The following is a 19,620-nucleotide window of genomic DNA, read 5'->3' as shown; positions in this document are numbered from 1 at the left end:
CATGGTATATACTAGTTCATTGTATTCATGGCCCTGCGGCTCAACGCTCGCTAAACCTCTCTAAAACTAAGGAGGTTACACCCAGCGAGTATAATGTAGCAACCCTTTCTTGTCCGATAGTGCTCAATGTACATGCCAATGGCTGCTAATGGGGATCGCAGCGTGCGCGTTGACTAAAAGCCGAATGCTCCTGACTCTCATTCCCCATTAGCAGCCATTGGCATGTACATTGAGCACTATTTGTTATTGTTAAACAACGCACAGAAGAAATCTCTCACCGGCACCACCTTGGAGGTCAAATGTTATACCTATTTCGGGTATGTGCCACTGGTGGTTACGTACTACGAGGGACGCCCAAGCCACGCCATAAGGAGCTTCGCCCCTAAAAGCAACGAAGTCATCCGATTTTGATCGGGTGAGGTAGACTCGATTGTTAGGCTACTGAAAATTGCAGTCTTCTGATATAGTATTAGCTCTCTTTTTCATTTATTGATTCAACTTTATTTTGTTATTATTATTTTATGTTTGAAAAAGTTTGCTATACCTTTTTTGTTCTTTTATAAATAGGCCCACAATCAGTGTATCACATTTATGCTACTACAAGTTTTCATGACTAATCTCTCATAGTCGGTACGTGCCAGTGCTCACAGGCAACAAACAAAGAAACCAAACAAATACCCAGCTACGCACTTTCTTCAAGCGCATGCACTTGACACCCCTATAGTGCAAATCTGCCTCAATGTTTTTTTTTTTTAACATTAACGCGGCACAAAGCGAAGCTTTTGTTTTTGAGCCTGGCTGAGAGTTGAAACGCCTGCGGAGAGATTGACTCCATGAGCTTCAGGGAGAACTTTGAACTTCTGCAGTATTGTCGTCAGATATAAGAAGATTTCTACTGTGGCCATCGTTTCTCCAGGACACATTCGCTTTCCTGAAATGATGAAAAAGAATGGGTGAGAAAAGCGTTACCACTCAATTCTTGGCCGAAGCCCCGCGCATATAGTGTGAATCACAGTAGAAGGCGAACAAGAAGTATTAGCAGCGTTAGAAGACAACTGCTTTAGACTACTGCCCACTCAAGACAAAGTTTTTCCGCGATGGAGCCTAATGGAACTTTCAGTTCATTACAGTTTTTTCAGGCAAATCGGGAACACTTACCGGTCGAAAATGGAATGAGTTGATCTGGTTTGGGCAGCAATTCTGAACCATCCTCCTTCAAAAAACGTTGTGGGTTGAACTCTTCTGGATTTTTCCAGTAGTCCGGGCTCATGTGCACTGCCCGTAGGTTAGCGATCACAGTGGTGCCTTTCGGGATGAAGTGGTTTTTGAAGACAGCGTTCTCGCCAGCTCTTTAAAAAACAATTGTAATCATAAGTGTTTTGGGTACATTAAAGGGAAGCTTAGCTGGGTTAGACTAATAGATTGCCGTCTGAGAACTTTACAATGTTGTTAACTTTACCATCAATAAAGGAATACATCAACGTCAAAAGTTAAAGCCTAAATGTCATTCAGAAATTACTACACGTGACATCACTGTTATCAGACTGTATTTTTCACGTTTTGCCTTATATTCAAACGAAGTTTGCTCAAATTGGTATGTTAAGTCTATGGCCTTACCGCTGAACAATGTGCTCTTCTTTTTACTGATTAGAAACTACGTATAAGACGTAGTAGATCTCAAAATCTATGACGTTACCATGTTTCATGCGGAGATGTTTAGGGTGTGTCGCCACCCTCATTTTCTCATTTATCAAGCCTCTCACAGCGGCAAGCATGCAGATTCTGGAATTCTGAATGACTACAATTTACTAATATGAGAAAAAGTGTTTCTCGCCTTGGTGTTTTTGTAGAGGAGTATTTATGCACTCAGAGATGGTGCCGCAGTTCTACCTAGGCCTCCAGTGTAATAGCCGAAAGACCCGCTATGCTGGGGCGCGACTGCTGATCCAAATGTTGCGGGATCGAATCCCGGCTACGACGGCCGCATTCCAGATGGAGGTGAAAATGCTAGCTGCCCAAGTATTTATATTTAGGTGCATGGGTCAAAATTTCTGGTGTGCTCTACTATAGCATCATTTATAAACGTATCATGGTTTTGGAACGTTAAACCACATCATTTGGTATACTAGCCGGAAGAAAGTCTAATCTAGAACAACGCTTTGCGCCTACTGGCCTTTACAAGCCGTGCTGCTGTCGGTATACTAACACTATGCGTCAGCTAGGCAGAAAACGCTGCAGCATGCGTGAATCTCATGTTTGAATTTTCGTTTGTCTTGTTGAATGTAAACGCACATCACTACCGTTTGTGTCAACTTCAAAAACGTCAGTTTTAGCTTTAAGCCACCTTACGCTTGTGACATTAAAAATCAAAATATTAAGAGCAAGACAGGAAGGTAAAAGAGGTGTGAGTGAGAAGACCTTTCTCATAGTTGGCCAGTGTGCATAACGCTCAAATATTCCTGGCGAGTTGAGAAATGATGGCTCCGTATACAGAGCATTGCTGAGTTGTACTAAACAGGTCGATGGTCAACACGCATTTCACAGCTAGAGTAGGGGCCGTGTAATCGAGGGGCGTCCATATAGGAGGCAGTTTTCAACAAGAGTAGTTACTGTGGTTAATCCGGCTGTGTCAGCTGTGCATGAAGAAGCATCCGGTGAAGCACTCTCTCTGGCCATCATGCCAGCTAACACAATACGTGACCTAAATTGGGTTATGAACTTTTCACAATGTCATTGGTACACTCGTTATGCAAAGCTGAGTCCAGCAGTATGAGGTTACAAATTAGAGGCAACTTTTTTTTTTCGTCCCGTGGGTTGGTAAAAGAAAATTATGCCTTCTGAAGCACTGCTTCGGCATGGTAACGCTTTCATTTCGTTCAACTAACTAGACTACATTTTCGCTGCTTTGTAACGTACATTCTCGGGATTCCGAGTGGCGTGACCGTTCGCCATCGGTAGACTTCCCAAAGAACGGCCACGGTGAAAGGCATAGCTTTGTGGTCAGCCCACGATGGCGCCCTCTCAAGGCCAATCACTTTGTCGATCTCTTCCTGTATTCTTCTCTGCACGAAGTCAGGCTTGTCGGCGCACACTAGCAGGTGCCATTGAAGCGTCTCTTTCACGGTGCTCGAACCGGCAATGAAGAAGCTGAAGATGTTTCCAATCAGGGAATTCACTGTGAAAGAGGGCGAACAGATCGCATCACAAGCTACATTATCGACTGAACAGTGCCTTCGGAGTGAACAAAAAGAAATGACTGATGACAAATGTGTGTGTGTGTGTGTGTGTGTGTGTGTGCGTGTGCGTGTGCGTGTGCGTGTGCGTGTGCGTGTGCGTGTGCGTGTGCGTGTGTGTGTGTGTGTGTGTGTGTGTGTGTGTGTGTGTGTGTGTGTGTGTGTGTGTTTGTGTGTGTGTGTGTGGAGGGGGGGTGCTGCTATAACGCTCTGTAAGGCCGTTTGCGCCTCAGGGTGCACGCGCATGTCGCACGCGCATTTAGCTTCAGTCATCAAGCGGGAGGTGGCGCTATGTTTGCATGAGTTAGCGTTAGTGGTGGCGCCACCACGCCGCTGTGGCGGAGAGGCTAGGCCGGCGCCCGGAAGAAAGTAGTGACTCAAGCGAGTCTCTTTCGGATATGCTGCTCAGAGCCCGTGGAGAACAGCAACCACGGTTCGTTTCCCGTGGATCTCTTGTGGCGAGTCAACATCGACGACGCCACAGTCGCGGTACCTTGTGTTGGTTTGTTATGTTGCTTACGCGTTCTGTTTGTGTATTGTATAAGGTTGCTTAGCGTGTCACTAGTGATGTATCATATTTGGCTCGCGATATTGTCGTTGTAAGACCAAGTGAACAAATGTACAGGTGTTGTGGTTTGCCTGACGCCATGAACTGGCTCCTTGTGTTCTGAGAGGGGTGACCTAATTTTGAGAACCCTCAATTCACCCGAAACAATACTGGTAATATTTCAAACAACCCGATTACATATTTATAGAGAGATGATCGAAATAGTGGTTTATCACTAGAATTACAAATGAACAAATAACAATTCACACCATCTTCCCAAAGGGAACCCTGATAAGACACGAAACAGCAGCGTTGCACACGGGTAGTATCACGAGTTGAACGGCGATAACGCGGGTGCTACGGTGAGCTCTGGAACATTCGCGAGCAGTGGTTGTGGTAGCGAAGTGAGCGGAGGTAGTGGAAGGTGTTGCGGGCGAACGGACGAGGCGGAAGCTGCGGGTGCTACGGCTAGCGCGCACTGTGACGGGAGCACAGCTGCGGCATGACCTACTTGGCACTACTCCAACACCTGCGGCCAGAAAAGCGCGTTGCGGCACGTCCGTATGGACGCACGGAGAAACAACGTTACCCAGGCTGGTCAAAGAGCTGCTTCGCATCTACAAAATGAAATTAAGATACGTCATTTTTGAAGATAGCTTTTAACTTATCCTAGCAATAATTATACCCTATTCGGAGAGTTGTGGTATTGGCATGACTCTTCAAACCAAAGTTAATGTGTTTCCGATGGAGGCGGAAATGCTGTAGGCCCGTGTGCTCAGATTTGGGTGCACGTTAAAGAACCCCAGGTGGTCGAAATTTCCGGAGCCCTCCAATACGGCGTCTCTCATAATCATATGGTGGTTTTGGGACGTTAAACCCCACATATCAATCAATAAAAGTTAACGTGTGTACCTTTAAAAAAGAGTTAGTATTTTTGTTCCAAGTCATCACTCGACGGAAGGAGTAACAGCTAGGTACTCATTTTTTAGCGTGCACTATCAGATATGAGCCAGTTGAAATAGAAAACAGCTCAATACTGAAAAAATTGCTACCTTTCTTCTCAATTAATTAGCTTGCACATGTTTAAACAGAACTGCTTACGAATTATTGTCATGATCTTCCAGTGTATTGCATTGGAGTGCTAAGGATCTGTCTTCAGTCAGGTTTGTTCTTAGGCGTGGACAACATCTTTTATGTCAATGATGCTCCGAGAAAAGAGAACAAGGTCAGATAAGCTTCTTAATACTCACTCTGAAAGCTGGAGCTTTCATTTGGCCTTACATTCTCTCTTATTTTCTTGATGTAAGCGTCAATGAAGTCCCGATCACTGTGCTCGTCCAAAGTTGCTTCATGCTCTCGTATTTCGCTTCTGGCGGAGAATAAAACGAGAGCAAACCATTGCAGCAAAAAGAATAGAATAATGCTCCATATTTAAAAAAAAACATTTCGGGAAAGAAACATTACAGCCTAAATAATATTTGTTCCTAATACCTACTGTAATTACCTCATCGATTAATTCTTACAATAATTCATTTGGCACCATCATATTAAGACGACAGATAATGAATTCAACGAAAGAGGTGTGTCATATTTGTTGATTAGAAGCTTTATGTAACTACGTAATAGCGAGAAATGAAACTGAAAAAGGATAAAACGAATTCTCGCCAAAATGAACAGGACCAAAACCAACCGTGGAATTTACGGGCTTGTTTACTACTCGCAACAAATCGCTTTAAATGGGTAAGCATTTAGCATTTCTAAGCAGACTTGACGAAAAACCTGTGCGTCAGCGCACCTCTCTGCCCGTCGCGTAAACAGTCGCTGAAGAGCAGAAATGTATATAAAACAAAACAAATTTTTTTGGCTTTGATGGGTTTGAAATTACCCCGTCCCCTTTACTACTCAAAAGCTCATTGTAGTACCCACTGGAGTCAACACCAGCGTCCGCAAAATGCGAACATTTGTGAGGCATACGAATGCGATGCACGGATGACACCACACATAGGTAAAGAAAAGGAACACATTCTATGAAGGCTTTGTTGAAATATGTCGCATTATAGGACAGTTAGTCTCTGAAGTACCTGAAGTAACGCCAAGATGACTTAAGGCAAAAACCATAAGGCAACCACAACAGTGCATTCATTGTAATTGTTAACGATACTATTCCTGGCCTTTCCAGTTGTGCTGCATACTACGATGGCACAATAAAACAAACATGGTAAGTCTTGGAACTCAATTAGACACTTAAGCAACTCAGCAGTACATTTTTTTCTTCAGATTCAGATGTTTCTCTCGAATACCTCTTGCAGAATCTTTTTTTTTTTGTTTTTTTATCACCTCGACTCCTTGCTTTCGCAATGGCGAAGTGAGCGCACACATCGCGCGAGTCGGGCCATAAACAAGTTAGATTGTTTTAAACCTTAAAGGTTTAAACAATCGTCAGCACGTAAGGTCCTTTGCTGACGCCAACTACGTCGAACTTTTCACTCCTGAAGCATATGAGACTTTCACCCCAAAAAGCTTTCTTTAGGACAGTGTGAAACTTACACGTAGGAGTGTACACATCTTGAAAATTTAATTCAGAACATGCGTTTCGTTGGTCGCGCCATGCACCGTTCCAGACGCTGACGAGCACAAGCAAGAAGCTGAAAGGTGCCTTTTCTGTGCCGCTTGGGTGCAACGTTTCAGGAAAGACTCCCGATATATAGAGCTATCTGCAGCAAAACTATTTACACCGTTACGAATGAAGGAAATGGAACTTTGAAATCTTGTTTTTTCTCATCGTGCTAACAACAAGATTAATTTGAACTAACAGACGAGAAAGCCAAGGAAAGTGTAAGAGATGTTATTCGTTCTACTTGTATTGTAAGTGTGAAGAAGCTATAAGAGATGAAACAATAACTTCCCACAGGCACCGAGCTTGCGACCCTCAGATAACGTGTCCCATGCTCTACCAACTAAGTTACGGTGGCGGCCATCCTCCCATCCACTTTGTAAAGTATGTATGGGCGTTTATACCTGAGAGTGTTAGCCGTTGCCGCTAGTTGTCATGACGGTGAGTGCGGAACACTTCTTTTTTGCCTGTTGGCGTCACTAAGTACTTCACCTTTTTTACGAGCTGGCAGCTGACCTATAACCTCTTGAAAACTACCTTAACGCATCATGTTCACCACAGTTAGCACTGTGCGAAAGGGAAATAGCAGGCGATTAGTACCGAACGCTTACCCGTCACTTAAACAACTCTGTCAGAAATGCACAATTACCAGCAGAGAATCTCTGTAAAGTCTTTCCCTTTCATTTTCCATTTTCTGGCTTTTTAAAAGATGGAAACCTACAAACAACGTGAAAAAAAAACAGCCGTACGGTAAATTACGCCTCCTCTCAATCATGCCTTTTAATCGGTCCCGCGCGGTGATATTATAGTTCACCTGGTGTTTATCAAAACCAGACGGAGGCCTTGCAAATAGTGATCACCCACAGCTCGGTTCGGGCAGGCATACCTGAAAAAGGCGAGTAGCTCATCGAGAATGGGTCCAGCGAGGTTATTTTTCAGGACTGGTATTTTGGCGGCCAGCTGGTTTATCCACCTAGGCAGAAGAAGACTCAGTCTTCTGGCACCGATGAACCTTGACAGCTTCTTGAGTCGATCATCCAAAAACTGCCTCCGGGCGTCTTCGAATGCATACCGCGTCCCAAATACAAGGGCTGTAACATTGTTGGATGTGCTGGGCACGAGCAAATCCTGGATGGCTAAGGGTGCACCGATATGTTCAGCAATCTTTTCAGTCAGGTACTGTGCTTCTTCCTGGAATCAGACGAGGTACAATGGAGATGCTACTAACAAGTAAACCACATAAATGCTACCATTCTTGGATCAAGGTATGTTTAGAGCGGCTTGAGGACTTAGATAACTTCAACGATAGCACATGTATTCGGTCAGCAGTGTCTTCATCTGAGCTTGTTGGTACTTGTCAAGAGCACACTAAATTGAAGAGTGGCGGTCCTGTAACATTTCATGGTCCATTTTTTAAGCATTAAGAGCTTGACGCTAATGCTTAAAAATGTATAGTCGATCCATAGCATATATGGCACAAACCACATGATGCGAACACCGTGATGACGTCGGTTTGTATTGAGTGACTTGGAATGTCAGAAGGTATATGACATGAATATGGTATCGATGACAAAATGTCGTTGTCGGTTTTTTTTTTCAAGTGGAATATCAGAACATATTAATGCTTGACCTGACTTACATTACATAATAAACATGCCATGTGACGCCACACGGCCACTCGTATACCAGTGATGGTTAACGTTTGACTACCGGCTATTGCCGCTAGGGCTGTCTATACATGCTTACTGCAAAAATTATGTAATAAAATACTTTGCATGCACCATTACAAATTTCACTCACTCCATTGAGTGGATCGCAGGCCTATTGAATGGCCGAGTGCTTCACAGGCCATTAAGTTGAGTGGTCCGCAGGCCCCATTCATTTGTGCTTAGGAAAATTCACTTAGATTTTTTTTTCCACTGGCATATATAGTGAACAAGAAATACACCAGAAGTTTATTTTTAAGGACAAAGTAAGCACCATTTCATTGATGCTTTAAAGAGGATGTGACTTAATAAGAGAGAGCCTCACGTCAGATCTTCAAGAGCACTGTTCTTTTTTTTTCTGGGCTAGGACCACAATACGCGCCTTGCCTAAAAGAAGTCTCACCTTAAGTTTTTCTTCCATGGAGCTCCTCCCAAATCCGAGATCACGCAGCACGTGGAGGCAAAAACGCCGGTTGTCAATCCAGGCTTGTCCGTTCAATGACAAGAGACCTATAAAATTGTTGTGGGTGGCAATTCATTGCACATCATGAGCATGCAGTTTTGATAGAAGTTTGTTGCTGTGCAAATTTTGAGGCATGACGTAAAACAGCTTCCTATCCAGAGTACAAGGCCAACGTTGCAGAAGGACGTTGAATATACCTCTCTGTAGTTTAAACTAAAAGAGAATATTTCTCAGACCTTGCCTGCAACTTTTTTTTAATTGATACAAAACGGTCGTAAATTTTACGGTGCCGATATGTTTACCTATTTTGTACTTCAGATGAACGTATGATCAGAGAGTAGTCATAGTGCTCAAGTAAGATCATAAATACTGTCAGGTATCTCAGCTGAATATTATATCTCTATGATGTGATGTCTACTTTCAAGTATAATTTATTCTTGTATCTGCTTACTTCTCTTTTGCGAAAACAGTCCACTGCAAATTAAATAGCAGTTTTCTGAAAAAGTAAGATTTACGGAGTGAGGCTTTACACGCGTCCAGGTATTCGAAATAATGTCAGCACTCCTGCGAAGCCGGTGTGACTTTGCTCTGAAAATTTCTTCTTTTTTTCTCAATGCCTCCTGATATAATCTATAAGTGCTAATTGTGTTGGGATGATATAAGTTTATAAAAGTCTGGTTTAGGTTCTCGCAACCAAGAACGAGGCACCATAAAGATAGCAAGAAAGAGTTCGCATTATGGTGAGGGAACAGGAGCGACGAGTATTTGTGGACCCACCTCGAAATCCCGCTTCGTCGACAGTGAGATTACCCGTTCGGTACAACAGTTCCTTCATGGACAGCACTTCACTTATGGATTCGAAATCGTTCAGGACGACAACGTTACTGAAACCGATTTTCAGTCTAGAAGACACAAAAACTGCGATAAAAGCTCGGCTACGTTAATGAGGATGCCAACAGGTAATAATCAGTCAGAGAGAAAGATGTGAACACTTATTGTAGAAATATTCATTGATTGATATGTGGAGTGTAACGTCCCGAAACCTACGATTACAATATGACGAAGACGATGACAATATGATTATGAAAGACACCATAGTGGAAGGCTTCAGAAATTTCGACCACCTGGGTTTCTTTAATGAGCACCCAAATCTCAGCACATGGGCCTACAACATTTATTGTAGTCTTTTTTTTTTTGTAGAAATAAAGAGAGTTTGGGGGCCACATCATAACCCTTTTTTGTTTGCGTCCCTTGTCCGGAACACCGCATGTACACTGGGGAATGCAGCATGCATTCAAGCAGTAAATGAGCTCCTCTGATTGCTCTTGAATGAACTTTTTTAGATATTATTTGTGATCAACCCGCCGAGGTAGCTCGGTGCCAAACTCTATGAAAAGAAAGTGTCATCCGTCTCCTCTTTGCTACGCATGTGTCTCTCGCATGTGTAACTATCTTTAGGGTCACGTTGACTCTCCTTTGTAGAGTCATTCATGGGAAGCATGATCAAGAGAGTAACGCACCTCTCTCTAGGGAAAGTTTAATAGGGGCTCTAGTGGTTAGGGGGCTCGACTGCTCACTCGCAGGTCGCGGGTTCGAATCACGGCCGCGGTGGCCGCATTTTCGATGGAGGTGAAAATGCCCGAGGCCTGTGTACCTATATTTAGGTTGAAGAACCCCTGTCGGCCGAAATATTTGGCGCCCCCCACCACGGCGTCTCCTATAATCATATAGTGATTTCGGGACGTTAAGCTTCAAAAATTATTAAAGAAAGTTTAATGCCGGTGTCACACAGTAACCTTCGGTCGTGATCGGGCCTAATACGGATCGAATTTTTTTCTTTTACCCTGTGTGGCTCCTTACGCAAGATGCAGAAAGAGTCAATCACTCTTGAAAAGATTCATTTCGACGTGGTTTAACCCTCGTCAACAGTGCATAGTGTGACAACATTATTATGTGTGCGAGGCACACTCGTGTAGCAAAAAAAAAACAGGTTAAAAGGACAACTTTATTTACTTTTTTGGGGGGGCGTAGTGTTCAGCCATTGAACTCGAGCGCATGGGTTTGATTTCCGGCCATTGTGGCCGTATTTTGGTGGGAGCAGATTGCGGAAACTTCCGTGCGCATAAATTAGAGAGCATGTTAAGAAACCCTAAGCTGGTAAAATTAATCGGAAGTCCTCCAATACGGCGTGCCTCATAATCATATCATGCTTATGGCACGTAGATTAGTATAAATTACCATCAGGTCACCTCTGCAATGTAAACATGAGTTAACGAAGTGGCACAAAATATTATAAGTGGTCTGCTACGTAATTTGGGCACGGACACTGTAAACATAAATGCTCCAACTTTTCATAAAGGTTGCATCAAACAAACAAACAAACAAAAAAGGAGCCCCCCAAATTCCCTTCATTGAATAACTTTTCATGTGGCAGAAATGTGCCTAAAAAGTGCAGAAGAGCTTAATATACCTAACTCTCAACTACATATTATAGCAGTATCAAGCTAACATGAACCATCGTGAGCAATACGAAAGGAAACACTTGAACGCGAAGCAAATATACTGGAACCCTACGTTGGGGATTCACAGCGCCCACTGGTGGAAGCACATTGGAAGGTGAAATAAAGGCTTCGACGGATGCCCATCTGGTCGGGAAGAATCATTGAATAAAAAGATGAAGGCGCCGACCACAGGAGAATAAAATATGCAATAAGACGTTTCGGCAACCAGAACGGGAGCCTTGTTCACTAGAGGTAGACGAATCTGGATGAGATTGGAAGGTGTCGCATTGAGCGCTTTGCGTTGGCAATGGTGCCTCACAAGTGTTGATAGGAAACAGTGGCCGATCGGATGTCACCGGCTCTTCGCAATGATAAGGAGGGGAGAGAAAGGAATGACTTTAGTAGAAACAACTCTCCGTCATTACTGTGGCTAAAACACCTCGTCCAGGGCACCACTTAATGTTGTGGCTCGTCGGGCCCGGTCAAGCCCAGTTTGGAGAGTCACGGCTGCCACGACCAATCTACGAGTCTGTCCTAATTAGTCGCGTCTGCCGGACGATGCGGGTCCTGGTAAGTTGCGCTACGAAAGTCATACACATCAAATAAATTTGTTGTTGTGGTTTTTAGGAGGTATTTTGTAACAGATAAATGAAAGTTTGTGTGTCTGTATTCGGCATCAGTACCTCACGAGTGGGCTGTTGGGTTTGGCACAACGAGTGCGAAAGGCAACCGTAGCCCCAGATAGTCGCAAGCTCAAAAGATGGTTATAACTGTAAAACGCTGCAGAGCTGTGGCAGCCTGAATTATACAGCTATACGCAAACATAGCGATGTTAATCGGCTCTTCCATCCGCTTTTGCGTGGACGCCACACAGAAAATCAAGACGCAGTTAAACGGAAATGAAGATGCAGTAGTTTCTTTTGCTACGCATGAACGCTTAGACGACCGCACGCAATGATGGGCACAGCGCTAATGAGAAATATACCCTGAAAGGCATCCGAGTGTTTTCGTTGTGGTGAGTCTTTTTGATGTATCTGTGTTCTAGCTTCCTGAGAACAACATCAAGCCGTTATCGGTTTCAGGTGTCCGGCATGTCTTAAAAGCAGACGCGTGGTAGAAGTGACAGCAGTTCGCGGAAGAGTGTTCCCTATATTCACTTTATTTTACCAGTGCCCTCTGAATATCAATACAACTGCGGTTTGAGACGCACTTTCGTGTTCCCGATCATATTGCTCACAATAGTGCAATGCTTATTGCGATGCTATAAAGAGGAGGGTATAAAAAGAAGAAAAATCTAAATTAACGAGAACTTACCGAAAGACAGGACCATATGTTTCTGTCCATTTCTTGAGATTGTTGGGGCTAAATATGTTCGTGCTCAATCGTATGTTACCAATAAGTGGAAGTCCAAGTGGTCCTGGTGGAAGTTTGGTACCTCTAGGCGCACGGTCACTGCGCAACCATAGAGCACTTGAAATCAGCAGTATAAAAGACACTGAGATTGCCAGGATGAGTGTTGTTGTATCTCCTGAAGCCTCCTAGAAAAGAAGCAAAGTAAGGCTTTAGTGAGTCGTTTGCGACATTTTCCTCACCATTGGCGATCAAGAAATTCGAAGAACAAAAAATGAGTAAGAAAATTTTCAGAAGACAAACAAGCGATGTTATTAACTAGCAGACCTGCTTCAATGTATGTACTAGTGCGCTGATTGCTGAGCCATGATAGTGGTGGGGCAGCGCACAAAAGGCACATTCCCTCACAGAATCATACTGTAGGTCCTTGAGCTGTTTGCGCTGCTTTTTGCCTGAGGGACCTCCAACAAATATGTAGGAAATTAAGTGTATTCTGATTCTGACATAAATGAGACGCTAAGGCAATGCTGTACACTTCAATCGTTTTCCTGTCCAGTGTTTGTGTTTGCGTCCTATATATGTGTGTGTGTGAATGTGTCTGTTCTAACAGGGAGGAAGTGCAAATGTAGACACCAGGAAGTAGTCAAAACACCACTTCTGATTTCGGTGTCTGTGGTGTCTTGCATTCTTTCATGTGCCTTTGTATGCGTGGCCAGCGTTTTAGGATTGATACTCCTCAACTATAGCTCGGCTCTCTCTCATTCTTATTGTGTCTACATTAGCAGCACTGAATTACCCTGATGTTAGCCGAAATTACGCACATTTTGTTGGTGTTCACGCGTGCTCACAATGTGTTATGACCGGTGACTTCTATACGACAACACGATATTATCGGCGAGACATGCCAGAAACTACTAATACAGGATAAACTTCAAATTAGTTTGAGATGTTTTCCGAGAAACTCGACAAGTGTACTTTAGTAATGTTCGCAATGTTGAAGGAATCCGGTGTGAAATACCGGATCAGTAGCTGTACAGGATAGCTAGCTTCAAAAATGAATGAGCTTTGAATAAGCAAGTAAGAGCAGTCCTACGAGCACGTGGTAAGTTGTAATGTCGAGGGACACACGTTGACAGCCTTGTATAGGAGCCCTATGCTGCCTACTTTTTGATGTGCTCGTAGAATGATGTTGCCCTCAAGAATTGTAGAAGGGCACGTACGAGCACATCAAAATGTAGTAATCATAGGGCTCCTATATAAGGCTGCTAGCATGTGTCCCTAACTGTGTGTGCGGTGTGTGTGTTATGTGCAATGTGTATTCCCCCCCTCTCTATTTTTCTCCCCATTCCCTTCTTCCCCGAGTAGGGTAGCAAACTGGACTTAGTCTAGTTAACCTCCCTACCTTTATGATATTCTTTTCTTCTCTGTCTTGATGTGCTCGCAGTTCTCATAAACTTTAATGCAGCCATAAACACAACCGTTTTAAACATAACGTTACATATATTCGAATAATCAAGAAGTATTAAGCTTTCTGCTAGATATCGAGTGGTACCGAGCTAAGAACTGAGATGATGTAGTGATCATCGCTCCCAGTCACGTTTTGCTCCTCTGCCTTGTGCATTTCGCAAGACCGTCCTGAAAAAAATTATCCACTCAATACATTCCTTAAAGGACCCAGCGAAGTTTTTGCAAATACCTTTTTTAGCCCTGGAATGCATGCAGAGACGAAGGCCAAGACGAACGCACGCAAAATGATGAAAATTGGTGCACAAAAACTGGAGGTCGTATATATCATCACCATCAGCCTGGCTGCGCCCACTGGTGCACATGGTGCTCTTCGCTTGGAACCTTGCTACCACTGTTTTTCGAGGCGTTGTCCACACAACTACGATGGACCACATGATGGCTAGAAAACGCTTCCACGGTCTATCGTGTACTGCCCACAATTAGTCTGGAAGAGCTAAAAAACCTTGAACGTGAGCTCTAGCGATGGAAGAATGCCCTGCGTGTCGTCCCTTGTGTGGACATGCCATGGTGCAAACTCAAAGCGCGCCACGAAAGACCACGTAATGGGAAGATGACTCCTCGGACCCAGACGAAACACCACCGCCCACTGGCTCGGAATGCATCAGCTACATTTACATTTTTGGAATGCGAAGCATTTCTTGGCCAACTTCCCCGACTTTGACCGTATCTATCTATCTATCTATCTATCTATCTATCTATCTATCTATCTATCTATCTATCTATCTATCTATCTATCTATCTATCTATCTATCTATCTATGTATGTATGTATGTATGTATGTATGTATGTATGTATGTATGTATGTATGTATGTATGTATGTATGTATGTATGTATGTATGTATGTATGTATGTATGTATGTATGTATGTATGTATGTATGCGTGTATGCGTGTATGCGTGTGTGTGTGTGTGTGTGTGCGTGCGTGCGTGCGTATGTATGTATGTATGTATGTATGTATGTATGTATGTATGTATGTATGTATGTATGTATGTATGTATGTATGTATGTATGTATGTATGTATGTATGTATGTATGTATGTATGTATGTATGTATGTATGTATGTATGTAGCCGCTTACGACCTTTAGCTCTCCTGGCCGTTTCGATAATGGGATCTATACCAAAATCGCTATGACATAACATGACTGTATGAAGAGCATAAGTGACTAGTCATAACATGAAAATAATCAAAATAATCACATGTATGTCATGAATGCCATGATTTACATGTCATGGTCTTGGTACTTTAGCGGTGGTTTTGTTGACATGGCATATTGCAAAACTAGTATAGTATGACATGACTGCATGGTGAACACAAGTTACAGGCCCTAACGTGGAAACCATGACATTCGTGTCTTGTAAGGACATCACCACATGCCACGCTCATGACGCGCTCGCGGCCGTTTCGCTAGCTTCACATACACGAAATTTGGGATGACGTGACGTGAACGGACGATGAAAGTAAATGACACGTCCAAACATGATAATCATGACGCGTGTCATGTAAAACATAACTACATGCTACGCTCATAGTGCACTCGTGGTCGTTTCGATAGCTTCTCGTATACGAAATTTGGTGTTACGGGACGGGAATGGATGACGAAGGTATATGACTGGTTGAAACATATAATCATGACATACGTGGCATTTAAGAACATGAATACATACCACGCTCATGATGTGCTTGCCGCCGTTTCGCTCGCTTCACATATATCAAATTTGGTACTACGTGACGTGAATGCACGACGAACACGAATTCCAGGCACAAACATGATAATCATGACATGGAAGCCTTGTACGGCATAATTTGTGCGCCTCGTAGCGTTGTGCTGATTTTAAAGTGGCGTATCACGCCCTCCCGATAGTTGACGGAGCACTTAGAATCGCCAATTCCACAAGTAGCACGTGCTAGCGTCAGCCATACAACGAGCGGCACGAGAGACTCAAGAAGAAGGAAAGAGAAGACAAGGTGGATGATTTCGAACTGACTTGATTGGAGCGGCCACATAGACTCCTTGAGTTGTCTGTCTCTTGGGCACAAGTTCGCGCCAACCACTTGGTTTAACTGAAGTGCACCCTTTCATTGTGTTACAATATACATTATGCATATTGCATTGCAGGTGTAGGGTACTGAACATACATACATACATACATACATACATACATACATACATACATACATACATACATACATACATACATACATACATACATACATACATACATACATACATACATACATACATACATACATACATACATACATACATACATACATAATACATACATACATAATACATGCATACATAATACATACATACATACATACATACATACATACATACATACATACATACATACATACATACATACATACATACATACATACATACATACATACATACATACATACATACATACATACTTACATACATACATACATACATTTACCTGCACATTGGATATGATTTCACAAAGAGAATCCATTGTAGGCGGTTGATGCACGTGGCAGCTGGAAGGCTCCCCAAAGCACTGAAAGATATTTGCGCGAGAATAGAGACGCGACCGCAGTTGTCACGAACCGAAGGAGGTATAAGCAGACGTCTGACCCTCTATCTCCCCGCTAGCCACGGCATAAGGCTGTTTCGCTCGGTACAATCTGCTTTTATCACGCTGTCGCTGCGTCAGAGATCAAACAGAAAGAAATTTCGTAACGATGAGCACGTTGTCGTGAAGGCATTTCTATTGAGGCATGTTCGCGCTTGCAGAGCTAACAGGATCTTGTAACGCAAACTGTTGTGCTGGCAGGTTCCGATGCAGTCCAGGAACAGAAACTACCCTCTCTGTCACCATCTGATACCTCTCTTCACCGCGTCATCACCGCGTTAGCCACGCACAATCTGTTGCAAATATTTTTCACTATTTCATCATTGTCTGCGCTTTATCATAGATACCTTCAAAGTGCCCAAGCGCTGATAAGGTCCTATGAGTCGTCTTGTTTGTTTATCTTCTTTTTACGAAAGTGACTGCAGTGATATCAAGTGCAATCGGAAAGCAGAGTGATAAAAAATAAGGAAAAAAAGACCGTGGGCATTGTATTTAGCAGCCGACTATCTCAACCCCCCCCCCCCCCGGCCCCCCCTTTTTTTTAGTGATAACTGGCCCGATTGTCTTCGGGGTTTCAAAGTATGGCTTGGCGAAATGTAGGGTCAATATTTCATCAGTAAATGGTTTTGTGTATATCTATTATCTACATGTGGAATAATAGCGGCACATCAGTGACCAATTTCTGACTCCTGTTTAAGGGTGGAGCGGCAATGCAAAACACAAAATAATGCAATCAATGTTAGTGTGCTGAACAAGAGGTGACGCGACAATTGCACACTCCTAAAATTTGGGCCAATGGTGTGTCTAGATTTCGATACATGAAGCCTATGGCAAGTTTGGCAACTCGTATGATTGAATAACTCAGGTAATAAGTACGTGTGGTTAGCGCTTAAAACGAACCGAAGGCGGCTATCATCTTTTTCTTTCCATAGTCGATAGTCTATTATATTGAACCCCCCCCCCCTCTTTTCCTCTCGATACCTTTTCGCACCAAACGTGGTTTCTCATTGCCTACACGGTTGTAAGCGATCTGCACCTCCCGCGGTATAGCAGTGTCTCTGGTATCGGCCCACCTTTGAGTATGCGACGATCTCGTAGTAACTTGGCACGTCATGATGACGTCATTCCTTGAATTCTTTTGTATCACTTGTATTGACGCCAAAGATGCCGCGCTTGCTGATGTATCTAAGGTATTCACATTAAGAAAAGTGTTTCTTGTTATGATACATTTATCTAGATGTTTGTAAGAGTGATTCATAGCAGAGGGGTCCAACTTCTGTAATGGCCGCAAGCAGCGTTTGCATCCGGTATTCGTGCCATTGCCAGTAAGAAAGGGGCGCAGGTTCACTTCTTTCGCATATTGCCACGAGCGTTCCTTACTTCAGTAAATTGTCACGCGGCCATGACGGCGAGGCGATACTCTCAATATCGGCTGTGCCTCTTTGTTTTCTAACCCGCTTTGTCATCTTTGTATCTCACAAAAAGTGTGCTCAGACTTGAGTGCACGTTAAAGAGCCCCAAGAGGTCAAAATTTTTGGAGCCCTCCACTACGGCGTCTCTCATAATCATATGGTGGTTTTCGGACGTTAAACCCCACATGTCAATCAATCAATATCTCACAACAATGTGCCCGTAATTTTCCGTTCTATTTGACGCTGAATGGTACTCAATCTATTATTTCATTCCATATGCTATCACGGGCGATATACAATGAGTACATATTTTTTGCCTAAGGGACAGTGACAAATCACCTGCCGTGATTTCGAAATGCCCATCACACGTGGTACGGCCCATCCTTATTTTTTGATGAATTTCGTTTTTTCGAAATAATTACCTACTTAGTGATTAGTCTAGATATATACCTATATATATGTGAAAAGAATCAGGTCATGTCACAGTAAGAACAACAAGAATGGTTACCAAAGGCGAGAAATGTAGTCACACGGAGGGCCGAAATCAAGAAGTTCGGAAAGACAAAATACAGTCACCTCGTACAGGACGCGCTTCAACTGTAGATCATTGGGAATGGCCTTCCTCCTGCTGTGGACGTAGACTGGATGAAAATAAGGTGACAGGCTCCGAAACTAGGCTGTCAGTCACGTACTCTTTGTTTTTTGTCGGGCTCTTGGGCATTGTCTTTGCCTTCAGCATGTTGAATTGTAGCCTTCCTTAGGAACTTTCTTGGTATAGGTTTTCGAAAATTTTTGAAACAAACACATTGCACGTGTCGATAGATTTATTTGCAAAACGTCATGAATTACCGTGATGAATAGCGATATCGTGTTGAAGAGTGGTGATTACACTACCAGCGACGCACAAACTTGAGCTGTTGCGGTGCGGGTACACTTAACGCAACCATAGCTGGCTGCAAATTAACTATTTTGCCCTCCAACGGCATCACGGTGAAATTTTGAAGCAGCGTTGTTAGGTAGAGGAAGATCTCTATGGTAGCGAGGGTCTCACCAGGACACATTCTTCTACCTGCGTATTAGAGAAACGCGATGATATGGAAGAGAACTTTCCATGTAATAGCAGAATCTTCTATCATTTCATCACAAATGTCTACATGCAAATATAAATAACTAACTAGACAACTAACTAAAATTGAGTATATTCGAGCAGTGTTCGAAAATGTGAACGAAAAAGCGTGACAAAAGGAAAGGAATGGAGAGAGCGATCGCATGATTCTTGTAAGTGCGTTAAAACATTAACGAAAATTCAACCCACTACTTCTCTATACTAAAACTGACAGTTCATTTGAGAAACTGCGTACATTTATGTACATCGACTTATCTGATGACTGGCATAGTTGCTGAGCAAGATAATCCGGGTTTAGAAGAACTCGATTGGCCTATAGTTATATACGGTGTGGAAAAGCCTCATGTTTTGTTTTTCTTTTGTTTTGTTTTTTGGGGGTGGGGTGGGGGAGGGGTCTCGAGCATAAACGCAAGAATATAGAAGGTGAAAAAAATGCTGAAAATAGACGCCCCGACACGGAGTGCAAAGACACTACGAGACTGCGCAATGCCATGAAAAAGGAGGTTAGTGTGAGTAGAGAGCGTTGCATTCCTA

General features: G+C 43.1%; 2 protein-coding genes across 4 annotated transcripts in view; both read right to left on the bottom strand.

Annotated features, from left to right (window-relative positions):
* Positions 1–574: 574 nt before the first annotated feature.
* Positions 575–16,749, bottom strand: LOC119162379 (cytochrome P450 2C20). Of its 2 annotated transcripts, none has more exons than XM_037414782.2 (9): positions 16,387–16,749; positions 12,379–12,602; positions 9,341–9,465; positions 8,504–8,610; positions 7,281–7,585; positions 5,031–5,149; positions 2,917–3,175; positions 1,159–1,349; positions 575–931 (listed from the first exon to the last, which is right to left on the bottom strand). In XM_037414782.2, exons 1-9 carry the CDS (start codon positions 16,426–16,428, stop codon positions 759–761), a joined length of 1,545 nt encoding a protein of 514 aa, XP_037270679.2. In that variant the 5' UTR covers positions 16,429–16,749; the 3' UTR covers positions 575–758. The 2 variants fall into 2 exon arrangements, with proteins under 2 accessions (XP_037270679.2, XP_075738322.1); XM_075882207.1 differs by having other exon boundaries at positions 16,393–16,748.
* A 2,017-nt stretch (positions 16,750–18,766) lies between these two features.
* Positions 18,767–19,620, bottom strand: part of LOC142781483 (cytochrome P450 2H2-like) — a 46,865-nt gene continuing 46,011 nt past the window's right edge. For both annotated transcript variants that reach the window (XM_075882205.1, XM_075882206.1), the window contains exon 9: positions 18,767–19,029. In XM_075882205.1, the coding sequence (XP_075738320.1) occupies positions 18,851–19,029 (179 nt within the window). In that variant the 3' untranslated portion in view covers positions 18,767–18,850. The remainder of the gene's footprint in view (positions 19,030–19,620) is intronic.

Source organism: Rhipicephalus microplus, chromosome 2 (assembly GCF_043290135.1).
Source record: "Rhipicephalus microplus isolate Deutch F79 chromosome 2, USDA_Rmic, whole genome shotgun sequence".
NCBI classification, from domain to species: Eukaryota; Metazoa; Arthropoda; class Arachnida; order Ixodida; family Ixodidae; genus Rhipicephalus; species Rhipicephalus microplus.
The sequence above is the reverse complement of the archived record's forward strand: the minus strand, read 5'-3'. Positions and strand labels throughout refer to the sequence as shown.

Bases quoted from the DNA above. Each gene is read 5' to 3' on its own strand.
- LOC119162379 (XM_037414782.2), bottom strand. From the start codon at position 16,428: ATGGATTCTCTTTGTGAAATCATATCCAATGTGCAGGTAAAT. The intron at 1,350-2,916 runs GTACGTTACAAA...TGTTTTTTAAAG, and splicing joins CCACTCGGAATCCCGAGAAT to AGCTGGCGAGAACGCTGTCT. The intron at 932-1,158 runs GTAAGTGTTCCC...TCATCATTTCAG, and splicing joins ACTCATTCCATTTTCGACCG to GAAAGCGAATGTGTCCTGGA.